Genomic DNA, 13,805 nt, shown 5'->3' on the forward strand with positions numbered 1-13,805 from the left:
AAATTTTTGTTGAAATATCTTAGTAGAAAAATAACGTTGGAACAACGTCCAAACAATGCTGATCAATTAACTGTTGAAAAAGAGTTGATACATGAATTATGATACAACGTTGAAATATCAACTCTGAATTAAACGTTTGTTGAGCACTTTCTACATCTTATGGCTTACTTTGACAGCAAGTCCGATTGATCATTTTGGTTAGTCATTCCATACAAGAACAATATATGCAGTGGCGGCTGGTGAAAATATTATATGTGGGGCTGTTTGTGTGGGGGTCTGGGGATATACATTTCCCCCATACAATTTTAAATTTTGTAGATGTGATTTCCTGCATTCTGGTGCATTTTAATTTTTATATATTAAGTTGTATATATTAAGTTAATTTTTATATTATGTGGTCTCTTAATTTTTCTTCCAGAGCTATATATATATCCTACACAGCTCTGGAAAAAAAATTAACAGACCGCTTAAAATTAAAAAAATAACACACAAACATACACACACACACATAGACACACATATGGACGGACACACACACACACACACACGAATACAAGATGTATGGCTTGATTGGAGGACGGCGACTGTCCATCACACAAAGGCCAATAGGCTCTGACGGTTCCACACAACACCTGCTTGCGCGTGCGCGAAGTGGGTCTGTGTCGTCATCGTCAGCCTCGCAGGTTCTCTGACCTGGACCGATTCGACTGAATTTGGGCATAACAGCTCAGACGGTAAGCAAAGTTTTTGAAGTCACATTTTATAACTAGAAAATTCCTAAATAAATGTTGAGTGTGCCTGACTCTGGTCCATATACGTATTGTGTTAATTAATTATGTGTTTATATGGGCAGACTAACGTAGTTTAACCGCGAACCGGAGTTACTCTTATCTTATCTGTGTGTGTGTGTGTGTGTAGACGTATGGGCAGACTAGTTTAACCGCGAACCGCCGTTAGTCCGTCGTTCCACCGGCGTGTATTTGTGTACGCTCCATGAAGCTAACGTTATACATATTAGATCAGTTTGAATGTTTTTGTCTTGTACTACCGTTACCCAATCAGGGAGAGGCATAAGAATATCTATACATCTTTAGCACGTCACATTCTTCTTTCTTCTTTTTCCAGAGATTTGGACCTGAAAGTCTCCTTTAACGTTAAGTTGTCCCCATACCTAACCCAACCATCTATTTGAATCTGAAAGTAACTAACCCTTAACTTTTTTTTTGTTACATTTTTGTAAAATTTAAATACAGGTTTATGTGGAAGACTTTTTATATATAAAATGTATATAATAATTTCTGATCAAATTATTGCATTTATGTTTGAATGATTCGTTTTTGACTTGAAACAGTTGCATATTAAACTTAAATTTAGCTTATCCTTCCTATTTTGTTGGTTTTGGGAGGCGTGTTAGGGTGCGTTCACACTTGTAGTTCGGTTCGTTTGGGTCCGGACCAAAAAACAAAAACAAACATAATAGTCCTGGTCCGCTTAGCGTTCACACGGGCATTTTTAACAGCGAACCTAAAGTTACCGAACCAAAGGCACAGGGAGACGCTCACAACCTGATTGGTCGGTTTATATGACGTAGGAGCTCGTTTACCGAACAAGCAAAACAATGCTGTGTGCGGATTACACGCGCGGGCATTTTATGCGTGTACATATGGCATTAATTTTTACCAGAGAACTCATGAAGAGCTCATGAAATGTTCACAACATTCAAAACAACGCTGTGTGCTGGATTAAACGCGATCATTTTATGCGTCTAACACATATGGCATTATTTTTTACCAGAGAAATTAATGAAGAGCTCATGAAATGTTCAAAACAATGCTGTGTGCTGGATTAAACGCGATCATTTTATGCGTGTACATGTGGCATTATTTTTACCCGCTGAGAACTCATGAAGAGCTCATAAAATGTTCAAAACATTCAAAACAGCAGCAGGATTTCCTCCGTTGTGCAGAAAAGAGACGGCCGTTCTGTCGTCTGTACCTGCTAATAATGGGCAACACAGGAACTTTGATGAGAAGAGCCAGGTATGCTTTTTGTGTGTTTTTTCTAGCATTTTCGAAACATGCTCGTCGGACCAAATATTGATGAGGCTCTTCCTCGTTGCTCTACGTTTGCCCTCTAACGTTAAAGTTACTCATTTTGGATACACCGATCTTTCCGCGTCGTCAAATCAGCTGCATTATGCGTCGCATCTTGTGACATTATACATCCGGTTTTTGGTCCGTTTACATGTCTTTGGTCCGTGTTGCGTTCATATATCAATCGAACCGCACCAGAGTTCGTTTGGAAACGGACCGAGACCCATCTTTTTAGCGGTCTCGGTCCGCTTGTTTGGTGCGCACCAGGGTTCGGGTGGCAGCGTTCACATATGTTCAAATGAACCGCACTAACCGAGCAACCGCACCAGGGTTCGTTTTAATCGAACCAAACATGACAAGTGTGAACGCACCCTTAGAGTGGGATTCTGTAGGTGGTCCTCAGAAAAAAAATTGGAAGATAAAGTGGTCCTTGGGCTGAAAAAGTTTGAGAAACACTGTGTTAAATTGATAGTAAAGGAGATTTATATTATTTGAAAATATGTTTTTATTTTGAATAAATGCAGTTCTTTTAAACCTTTTATTCATCAAATATATTAAGCAGCAGAACTGTTTCCAACACTCATAATAAATCAGAATATTAGAATGATTGCTGAAGGATCATGTGACGGTGAAGGAATGATACTGAAAATTCAGCTTTTCACAGAAATAAATTGTAATTTAACATATAATAAATTGAAAACCAAATATTTAAATTGTAATAAGATCACAATATTACATTTTTTTCCTGTATTTTTGATCAAATAAATGCAGGCTTGATGAGCAGAAGAAACTTCGTTCAAAAACATTACACATAGTAATGTGTCCAAACTTTTATATAATAAAATACTCCATTCTGGGCTCTAGACTAACTTCTCTACCTGCAGCAAGGGTTACTACCAACTGCCTTTTGTTGCTCGCTCAAGCACATGATTATCAATGACTTTGCATGTTGATCAATACTAATTTATATACTTTGATCATTGGCAATGCCACAAAAGTTGATATTTGCTAAATATTTTAATTTGAGAGAGTAGTGTTTGCTAATACTGATCTGTTTTTTTTGTTTTTCTCATCAGATGCGGTCTTGAGCTTAAAGCCAATGAAAGTAGACGAATACATGGCCAAAGACTTGAAATATGCACCTGAGAGGACTGGTGGCGGTAGCAGAAAGAAGTAACAAGAAAGGAAGACTTAACCAGCTGTGTTTAATGTTGCCCAATGTTTGGGCCGTTTTTTTTAAAGGTTAAAAAAAGCTAGTTCACCCAAAAATGAAAATTCTGTCATTTACTCCTCACCCTAATGTCGTTCCAGACCCGTAAGACCTCCATCTTCAGAACACAGTTTAAGATATTTTATATTTACTCCGAGCTTTCTGTCCCTCCATTGAAAATGTATGTACGGTATACTGTCCATGTCCAGAAGGACCAGAAAGATAATATCATCAAAGTAGTCCATATGTGACATCAGTGGGTTGGATAGAATTTTTGCAATGAAAGCAATGAAAATACATTTTGGTCCAAAAATAACAACAACATAAAAAGTGACAGTATACCGTACATACATTTTCAATGAAGGGACAGAAAGCTCTTGGACTAAACATAAAATACCTTAAACTGTGTTCCGAAGATGAACGAAGGTCTTACGGGTGTGGAACGACAAGGCGAGTGATTTAAAGGGTTAGTTCACCCAAAAATGAAATTGATGTCATTAACTCCTCCCCCTAATGTTGTTCCACACCCGTAAGACCTCCGTTCATCTTCACACACAGTTTAAGATATTTTATATTTTAGTCCCAGAGCATAATGCAGTATGCACACTATACTGTCCATGTCTAGAAAGGTAATAAAAACATCATCAAAGTAGTCCATATGTGACATCAGTGGGTTAATTAGAGTCTCTTGAAGCATCCAAAATACATTTTGGTCCAAAAATAACAAAAACTACGATTTTATTCAGCATTGGCTTCTCTTCTGCGTTTGTTTTCAAACCTCAAATAAAGATTCAAACAGCCATGAATCAATGATTCGGATTGCTACAATGCTCTGGGACTAAAATATAAAATATCTTAAACTGTGTTCTGAAGAGGAATGGAGGTCTTACGGGTCTGGAATGACATTGGGGTGAGTCATTAATGACCTCAATTTCACTTTTGGGTGAACTAACCCTTTAATGACAGAATTTTTGGGTAAAGTAAAAGTTTGACATGTGTACAATTGATGTGAAAGGTTGGCACAATTGCAGCTATGTAATAAAGCATGTTTCCTACGTCAGTGAAATGTCTTTATTAATCTTCTTCCTGGTCTTCCTTTGACCAATTGGCTTCTTCCAAGCTGACTGTGCGTGTTTGCAAACTTTGTGTTTATGTATCCATTTCAAGGTGTTTGGTGTTACTGTTGAACACATCAATACTTCAGTGAAAACAGTTTAACAAAAACTATGTTGAAAAGCAGGACTTTATAGTGACGTTGAAATTTCAACGTTGATTGGATTTGCAAAATCTAAACTTAAATCAATGTTGGCAAATTCACCTATGTTGAGAAACATGACGTCGGAATGACGTTGCCATTTCAACGTTGATTAGATTTGCAAAATCTAAACTAAAATCAATATTGTTTCAATGTTGGCAAATTCACCTATGTTGAGAAACGTGACATTGGAAAGACGTTGCCATTTGAACGTTGATTAGATTTGCAAAATCTAAACTAAAATCAATATTGTTTCAATGTTGGCAAATTCACCTATGTTGAGAAACATGACGTCGGAATGACGTTGCCATTTCAACGTTGATTAGATTTGCAAAATCTAAACTAAAATCAATATTGTTTCAATGTTGCCAAATTCACCTATGTTGAGAAACATGACGTTGGAATGACGTTGCCATTTCAACGTTGATTAGATTTGCAAAATCTAAACTAAAATCAATATTGTTTCAATGTTGGCAAATTCACCTATGTTGAGAAACATGACGTTGGAATGACGTTGCCATTTCAACGTTGATTAGATTTGCAAAATCTAAACAAAATTCAACGGTTATCCAACACTGGCACCTGACGTTGATTCAACAGTGGCTCAATGTTAAAATGCCAGCTGGGAAGGGGTTTAAAGAGATCATACAATCACTTTTTTACCCAAATTATCAGCCAATATTTAATACTATTTGTTTTGTTTGTGCATAAAATTAGTTAATTTCTTTAGGAAAAGTACACCAACTGCACACAAACTAAATACCCAACTAACCACAGTTGTCTATATCACATTTCTAAAGAAATAAGAATCTCATGAATGTTTCCTATTAAACATTATCAGACTGTGAAATATTAATTTGTTAAGCTTTTACAGTTTTTTATTTATTTAATTTTCTTAATTTTTTTTAACAAATTAGTAAGAGATGTAGAATTAGAACATCTGCTATTTTTGTTGTTGTTTTCCATAATATATGAACAATTATCAGCTTAAGAGTTTGTTTTCACATACATTAGATTTGATTAAGATCCATTACATACACAGTCTTCAGTAAAGTATTATACACTCACTTAAAGGATTATTAGGAACACCATACTAATACTGTGTTTGATCCCCTTTCGCCTTCAGAACTGCCTTATTTCTATGTGGCATTGATTCAACAAGGTGCTGAAAGCATTCTTTAGAAATGTTCCCGTTCCACCACATCCCAAAAATGCTCTATTGGGTTGAGATCTGTTGACTGTGGGGGGCATTTTAGTACAGTGAACTTATTGGGCGTGTTTACATGCACACCAGTAAGCTGATAACTCAAAAAAATCTGCATATTTAAATAACCAGTTTTCCCCGTTTACATGCAAACCAGTAAACAGACAACCCAAGTAACGCGTTTACATGACTTTATTAAAAAGCCGAGTTATTTCCTTGTAGTGTTGTCAAAAATAATAATGTTTAGAGTTCTAGAGTTTTTCAAATGTTACGTCAGTTGTGATGTTAAATAAAGCGGGAGATTTACGGCTCATATTATCCCTCATGCAGTTCCAGATGCAGTGTTTTGACTGAACCTCTTCTACTTCTGCTACATGAGAAGAGAAGAACACATCTGTACAATTTTCTGAGTCTTAAAAGAGTCTGCGTTTGTGATATATGTCACATTTCAAGCAAAACGCTAGCTCGCTCTGTCTGGATGCATTTAAATCTGCTCTAAGTTTGCGTTTGTGTCACCAATCACACATGCACACTTCAATAAGCCGACAGAAAGCAGGTTAATGCGTTTACATGCAGTGCGAAATCGAGGTAAGAGGCAAAAAACTACCTGTCCTGACCGGTTTATGCTTACACCGTTTATGACCTTTTACCACGTTTACATGACCATGTTCATTGTCAGCTTATTAGGCATAATCGACTTAAGAACGTGCATGTAAACGCACCCATTGTCATGATCAAGAAAACAATTTCAAATGATTCAAGCTTTGTGACATGGTGCATTATCCAGCAGAAAGTGACCATCTGAGGATGGGTACATGGTGGTCATAAAGGGATGGAAATGGTCAGAAACATTGCTCAGGTAGGCTGTGGCATTTAAAGCTGGGGCCTTAAGTGTGCCAAAGAAAACATCCCCCACACCATTACACCACCACCACCAGCCTGCACAGTGGTAACAAGGCATGATGGATCCATGTTCTCATTCTGTTTACGCCAAATTCTGACTCTACCATCTGAATGTCTCAACAGAAATCGAGACTCATCAGACCAGGCAACATTTTTCCAGTCTTCAGCTGTCCAATTTTGGTGAGCTTGTGCAAATTGTAGCCTCTTTTTCTATTTGTAGTAGAGATGAGTGGTACCCAGTGGGGTCTTCTGCTGTTGTAGCCCATCCGCCTCAAGGTTGTGCGTGTTGTGGCTTCACAAATGCTTTGCTGTATACCTCGATTGTAACGAGTGGTTATTTCAGTCAAAGTTGCTCTTCTATCCGCTTGAGTCAGTTGGCCCATTCTCCTCTGACCTCCAGCATCAACAAGGCATTTTCACCCACAGGACTGCCACATACTGGACGTTTTTCCCTTTTCACACCATTCTTTGTAAACCCTAGAAAGATTTGTGCGTGAAAATCTCAGTAACTGAGCAGATTGTGAAATACTCAGACCGGCTCGCCTGGCACCAACAACCATGCCACGCTCAAAATTGCTTAAATCACCTTTCTTTCCCATTCTGACATTCAGTTTGGAGTTCAGGAGATTGTCTTAACCAGGAGCACACCCCTAAATGCATTGAAGCAACTGCCATGTGATTGGTTGGTTAGATAATTGCATTAATTAGAAATTGAACCGGATTCTCTAATAATCCTTTAGGTGAGTTTATATTGTAATCAAAATAACAAAAATATATAATATATTTTTAGAAAAGGGATCATATGCTGACATGCTATATTGGAAGAACAGATGCAGCAACCACCTAGTAATGCTTGGAAACCACCTTAGAATCTGCATAGCAACACCATTGTAACCACCTACAACACCCTAAAATATATATAGCAACTCTAGAGCGAGATGCTATAACCACTCAGAATATCCCAACATTATTCTCACAACTCACATTTCTTCAAGAATATGTAAAAATGTTTAATATGGTTATTCAGTTATCTGTCAGTTTTAGCTGGAGAATTCCCTGAAATATACAAATTGCAATTGTTACCTTAAAGAATATTTCTACCCGATTTAACCCATAAACTGATGTTTTTAAATTGTAATAAAATATATTAAATAATAATTTTGACTTGAATAAAATACATTTAGAATACATTAAGTATGTGCACCTATTTTATTTAAGTAATCGTATTTAATCTTTTTTTCAAATTACAAATCAGATGTTAATTGTTAAAGCTTATCTGTTTAATTTATGTATTACTGAAAAATATGCATCAGTGTAACTTATGTTAGAACGGCATATCCAAATGGATTGAAATGTATGCATTCCCAATGTATAACCCCATTATGATTTTTCTAATATTACCTTTTATGTGGTGTGTAATTTAGCTGTTTTTAAATGTTAAAAGTCTGCAAAGTTTAAAGGGGGGGTGAAATGCTGTTTCATGCATACTGAGCTTTTTACACTGTTAAAGACTTGGATTCCCATCCTAAACATAGACAAAGTTTCAAAAAGTATTGTTGGACGTTTGATGGAGTATTTCTGTGTCAAAAATACTCCTTCCGGTTTCTCACAAGTTTCGGAGAGTTTTTTTCGAGTATGGGTCGGCTTGACGTCGACAGAGCGGAAGGTCCTTGTATGGGCCGTACGGGCTCTTCTCCCGGTAGGGTGTGCGCGTGTGACTAGAGCGAGAGAGGAAATGAACATCAACAATGCTCTCAGGTGCAGATCCACTCGTCCGTGAACACTTATGTCGCGCGCCGCGCTCCACTTTATTCCTATGGATGACATCAAGCGACTTCAATGCTTCAGCACAGCATTCCGGGAAGGCAGCGCTACTTTGAACCGATTTGAACGCAGAAATGACGGGAAGCTTCACAACACCGCTTCAGTCGAGTCGCAAAGTGGATCTCCACAGTCACTGCTGTCACAGGACTTCACCAAATCATACCAAAGAAGTATGTTTTTGACGGAGCGGTCCCAGCGATAAAGGTTCGGTCCTGCTTTGGAAGCAGCCGGTGAGTAAAACTGCTTCAAATGTCTATGCTGTTGGCTATCGTCGCGTAACGGACTCCATTGTTGTTCTATGTATAACTTTACACTAGTCTGACGTGCAAAACCGTTTTGCTTGTTACTGCTAAGGTTTAGTCGCATACAATAGTCCATAAACCGAATCATGTCCTCATGAACTGCGAGTAAACAAGCGCAAATGTTGACAGGCCACTAAATACAGTACATACCACAGAGACGGATGTCCTGCTGTTGCTGTTTCTCCTGTTCAATTTATTTCAGCCTCTGAATTAGATTCTGGATCATATATCGATTAGCTGAGATCGATAGCCATTGGTTTCTCCACGCTTGAGGACGTCACCGCTTTGTGCGCACTCGTCATTCTTTAGCTCCGCCCACTCGATACGCCTCCAGGTGCTCGGTTTTTTCTGGAAAGACTCGGTACAGCCCATATTTCTTTTATAAATATAATAAAACTAAAGACTTTTCGGAGATCTGAAGGATGCAATACTACTCTATAGGTACTCAAGATTGACATGAGATTGACTGAAACTGAGCGTTTCACCCCCCCTTTAAAGATCAAAGTGGATGACAAATGAATATAATGGCCCTCATTTATCAATCTTGCGTAGAAACGGGCGTAGGCCTATATGTTGGCGTAAGATTATGCTTATACTCCTCTCACCGGCTGATTTATGAAGCTGTGCGTACCTCTGCAATCCAGGTGTACGCAATACCTGCCCTTGATAAATGCCGCGGCTGAAAACGATCGTCATTAGAATAACACGCCCCTATATATTTAAGTCTCCGCCTCCCCCACGCCCTCATTTTACGCCATAGACACGGAAGACGGCAAAGAAGTGAAACTTCTCCGACGTGGAGATCGGGCGCGTCTCAATCATATCACTAGTTCAGTAGTCAGGGCAGTGAATAGGACATAAGTCAATGGGCTGACTCCCTGGTCAGTGTCCTGACTAGTGGACTAGTGAGACGATTGAGACACGCCCATCGAAACCATCACCATCAGGGAAGTGGAAAAAAACTAAATTGTTTTATTTGGGAGTTTAAAGAGCGGGATTAAAGGCACCTACAAAAACAAAATATGGACCCAAATTACGAGTATTGTTAATAGTGTGGGGGTTGAGAAGCGCACTCCAGCAGTTTAAATAGCTGTTTGGACGATAAATGACCTATCACAATGCATTATTTTACAGAAAATGTTTTGAAACAATCGTATCACGGAACATGTATTGGGGAGTACGATATGATGATGATGTGATGTGGAGTAGCCTACCATTCATTCACATTAATAATTGCCATGACAAGTTGTAAGATTCTTCTTCTTATTATTATTATTATTATTATTATTTTTATTATTAATGAGGATTATTGTTATTTAGAAGAAGAATATAGTTATTATTTATTTTATTATTATTATTATTATTAGCCTATTTCATTTTTTTTTTAAAGTCATTTTTTATTATATAGTCAGTCTGAATTATTTTTAGTCTCAGTCCGTGCATAGCTGTCGGGCCTAACCCTGAAACGTCAGGTAAAGCGCACAGGCTCGCAACTGGAAGAATACATGCCTACAAATCAAATGCTTTGGTAAAGTCACACAAATTAAACATTGAAGTCCATGTTGCACAAAAATAAACCCCAAAGTTTATAATTACTATGTTGTTGTTGTTGTTTTACAGTGGGTCATAATATAGCATATCTTTGTCAGTGTGTTTTGTGGTGTTAAGAATTGTTTTTCTGCGCATTTTCGCACTCAAAATTCTCGCAACTCAAAACGTGCGTGCACCACCTCCTGAGCTGGCGTAGGATTTGAGCGTGCCGTACGCCAACGTCCATATTAATAAATCTCAAAGTCACCGTGGTTTTGGGTGTGTGCCAGGTGTACGTGGACTTTTGATAAATGAGGGCCATTGTCTCCTAAAAGAGAAATGCCTGAAATGAGTCGTCAGTACTTCAAGTCTCACTCCCTATTGCAAACCTATGTAACAATGTAACACATTTGCATAATGCTAACCTATGGTCTTGATTGGCTACCTGAATGACGTCTAATTAAAAGGAACACGCCGACTTTTGAAAAAAAAATGGAAATTGAAAAGTTGCTGTTTTCTAAACGGATACGTCTAGGAACTACAGTTCTAGGAACTCTCATTCCTGCGTAATAATCTCATTCCTGCGTAAATGAAATAATGCAGCGCCTGAAAATAGTCCCTAGCACGCTTTCTGTGCAAGCAGGTTGTCACGTTGGTTATGTTGACGGAAGTTACCCTATTTCAGGACTGTTATTGCATGCTCACAACTGTTATTGCATGACAGGAAATAGTTCTTGTTTTGACAGTCTCTGTTACATGGCGTTTCTCACCTCTGACAATCAGGCTGTGAAATGATGCTGACGATGGTTTCTACAGCCATGTCAAAGAGCTCAGACTCCTTTAGGAGAGCAAAGCAGCTCTGCAGTAGCCCCTCGATGTCTTTTAAAGCGATGTCCAGCGTGAGCCAGGAGGACACACACCTCAGCACCCGCTCTCTGACCCCACAGGGCACGTCTGCCCGCTGTAGTAACTGCTGGAGCAGGGAGCAGACGGAGCTCCACTCCACAGCCAGAGCGCTTCTCAGCTGGGAACGCCGAGAGGCCGCAATCCTGCTGCTCTGAAGCTCCTCGGGCAGAACGGCGAGGATTTCTAGGAGCGCGAGGCATCGGGCCTGACTGTCAGCCTCTGTCACACCCTCCCCTGTCTGGAAGGCACACAGAAGATCTGGTATTGCGGTCGGCCATGTTTCGGGTAAGACGTGAAGGACCAAAGCGGCCAGAGCAACACAGAGTCTTGTCAGCACCATCTTGGGCCCTGACGCGAACTGGCCGACCTGAGAGATGAGCTGCGAGCGGAGGAAGTCTAATTGACCAGTTGGGAGGTCAGACCAATGGCGGGAGATTTTAGCATGTAATGTGCTAGCCCCAAAGAACTGGATCTCAGGAACCTAATTAGAAACAGAATAAATAAGAACTATAAACCTAATGCTGTGAAAGTCATACATTATAAAAGTGAGCCGTATTCGCCCATATAGCTTACTTTGTCTGAGAGCAAAGCCCAGCAGAAGTGCCATGCTTGTGGTGATGCCTGGGCTTGTGTGAGCCACTTCTGGGCCACATTCTTCTTGCCCATATCAGGATCATAGTAAAGCTGCTGAAGAGCCTAAAGACCATCAGGAAATTTTGCTCCTATTATTTATATACAACAGATCAAAAGGTTGGATTTATTAAGGTAAAGAAGTCTCTTATGCTCACAAAGCCAGCCTTTATTTAATCAAAATACTGTAAAAACAGTAATATTTTAAAATACTATTTTCTATTTGAATATATTTTAAAATGTGGTTTATTCCTGTGATTCAAATCAGATTTTTTTTAGCATCATTACTCCAGTCTTCATATCCTTCAGAAATCAGTCTAAGATGATGAATTTAATGCTCAAGAAACATTACTTATTATTATCAATACTGAAAGTTATTTTTTTCAAAAATATTTTTAATCAAAACATGATACACTACCATTCAAAACGTTTTTTTTTTTTTTTAAATAAATTAATATATTTATTTTGCCAGGATTCAAATAAAATAAATAGATTAATAAATTAAATAGATTTTTTTTTAAATAATGTTAAAAAATATTTATATTTCTCAACAAGCTTGCATTTACTTATTTAAAAATGTGCCTCCATGTCATATTTTTTTTGTGGACAAAGCATTTATTAATTTAATAGAAATCCTTTTTTGCAGCATTATAAAATGTATTTACTGCCACAAAATAATGCATCCTTGATAAATAAGTTTTTTTTTTTTACTCCAAACTTTTGAATGGAAGTGTATCACATTTCCACAAAAAGATATTAAGCAGCCCAACTGTTTTCAACATTGTTTTTTTTTTAGCACCAAATCATCATTGGCCAACATGATTTCTGAAGGATCATATGACACTGAAGAATGATGCTGAAAATTCAGCTTTGAATCAAGGGAATAAATTATCTTTTAAAATAAATTAAAATACAAAACATTTATATTTAATTACAATTACAATAAGAACATTGCACAATATTACTGATTTGAACAAATATACAGTTTTGTAAGCATAAGAGACTTAATAATATTGTAATATTACCATATTCTTTTCCCAAAAATAAGTATTGAGTGCTTTGATAAGATGCAACTGAAATCACAGGACACAATGGACAAGCATAATATAGCAGCCACCAAATCCCCCACATGCTGACAGTTATTATTAGACTAGAAGAGCTTACTGAGGATATCAAGTTACTTTCCTCTTCCAGAAGCTCCTATATTGTCCCGAACTGCTCAAGAACAAACGCATATAAGCGCGTGTGGCTTTGCTTGGCTGTTAGTGGAATTACGGGAATATGGAGGAATAGAGGACTGTGGGACAGCATTCTCCAAACCAAAAGCTACTTGTCACCATTAGCCATAAATGGATCTGATGAAATCTACTTCTATTGAATTTGCTCTTGCCTCCGATGTTATATCTCCAACTTTTGGCAGATTTACATCTTGTGCTCTTAAAAAAAGAAAGAAAATAAATCTGCATACTAAAATGTATGGTTATCACACATATCTTTAAACTCAGTTAAACTCAGGACCACTGATCTAGATAGAGACTGCAGTCTTTTGAGTCCTTGTTAGTGGGCCCTTCTCCAATCCTGGCAACCCCGTTCAATTCCTGCTTGGAGCAGGGTAGTTAGGGCCGGAGGGTTTATATTTGGTGCCGTGACCCTGTGGGAGTGGGGTTTGGGGGGGTGAGTGTACGTAGGAGCTGTGTGTGTAAACCTCACCTCCCTGGCCTCAAGAGCCACGCTAGCAACTGATGCTAGCGGATGCGGTCTTTAGTGTCCTTGTTAGCGTGCCCACCTCCTATGCTGGAGACTGTGGGTCGAATCCTGCTCAGAGTGGGTCGAATAGGACCAGTTACATAGTATAATATAGTATAGTAAATGGATATTATGCTCCTGGCTTCTGATTGTTCAATACAGATTTGCAGTCGTCTAACAGTATGATATAGATATAGTAGCA

At 38.3% G+C, this 13,805-nt stretch overlaps 1 protein-coding gene and 1 long non-coding RNA gene across 2 annotated transcripts in view; one reads left to right on the plus strand and one right to left on the minus strand.

Annotated features, from left to right (window-relative positions):
• Nucleotides 1–13,805, minus strand: part of ipo13a (importin 13a) — a 33,076-nt gene that overhangs the window by 17,594 nt on the left and 1,677 nt on the right. Inside the window, exons 2-3 of the mRNA XM_067454223.1 lie at nucleotides 11,801–11,923; nucleotides 11,092–11,708 (exon numbers count right to left, since the gene is read on the minus strand). Of these exons, the coding sequence (XP_067310324.1) occupies nucleotides 11,092–11,708; nucleotides 11,801–11,923 (740 nt within the window). The remainder of the gene's footprint in view (nucleotides 1–11,091; nucleotides 11,709–11,800; nucleotides 11,924–13,805) is intronic.
• On the plus strand, nucleotides 688–3,692 carry LOC137089559 (uncharacterized). Its single transcript, XR_010907708.1, has 3 exons — nucleotides 688–734; nucleotides 1,126–1,200; nucleotides 3,170–3,692. It is a non-coding gene; the product is annotated as an uncharacterized lncRNA (long non-coding RNA).

Source organism: Pseudorasbora parva, chromosome 9, assembly GCF_024679245.1.
Source record: "Pseudorasbora parva isolate DD20220531a chromosome 9, ASM2467924v1, whole genome shotgun sequence".
Taxonomy (NCBI): Eukaryota; Metazoa; Chordata; class Actinopteri; order Cypriniformes; family Gobionidae; genus Pseudorasbora; species Pseudorasbora parva.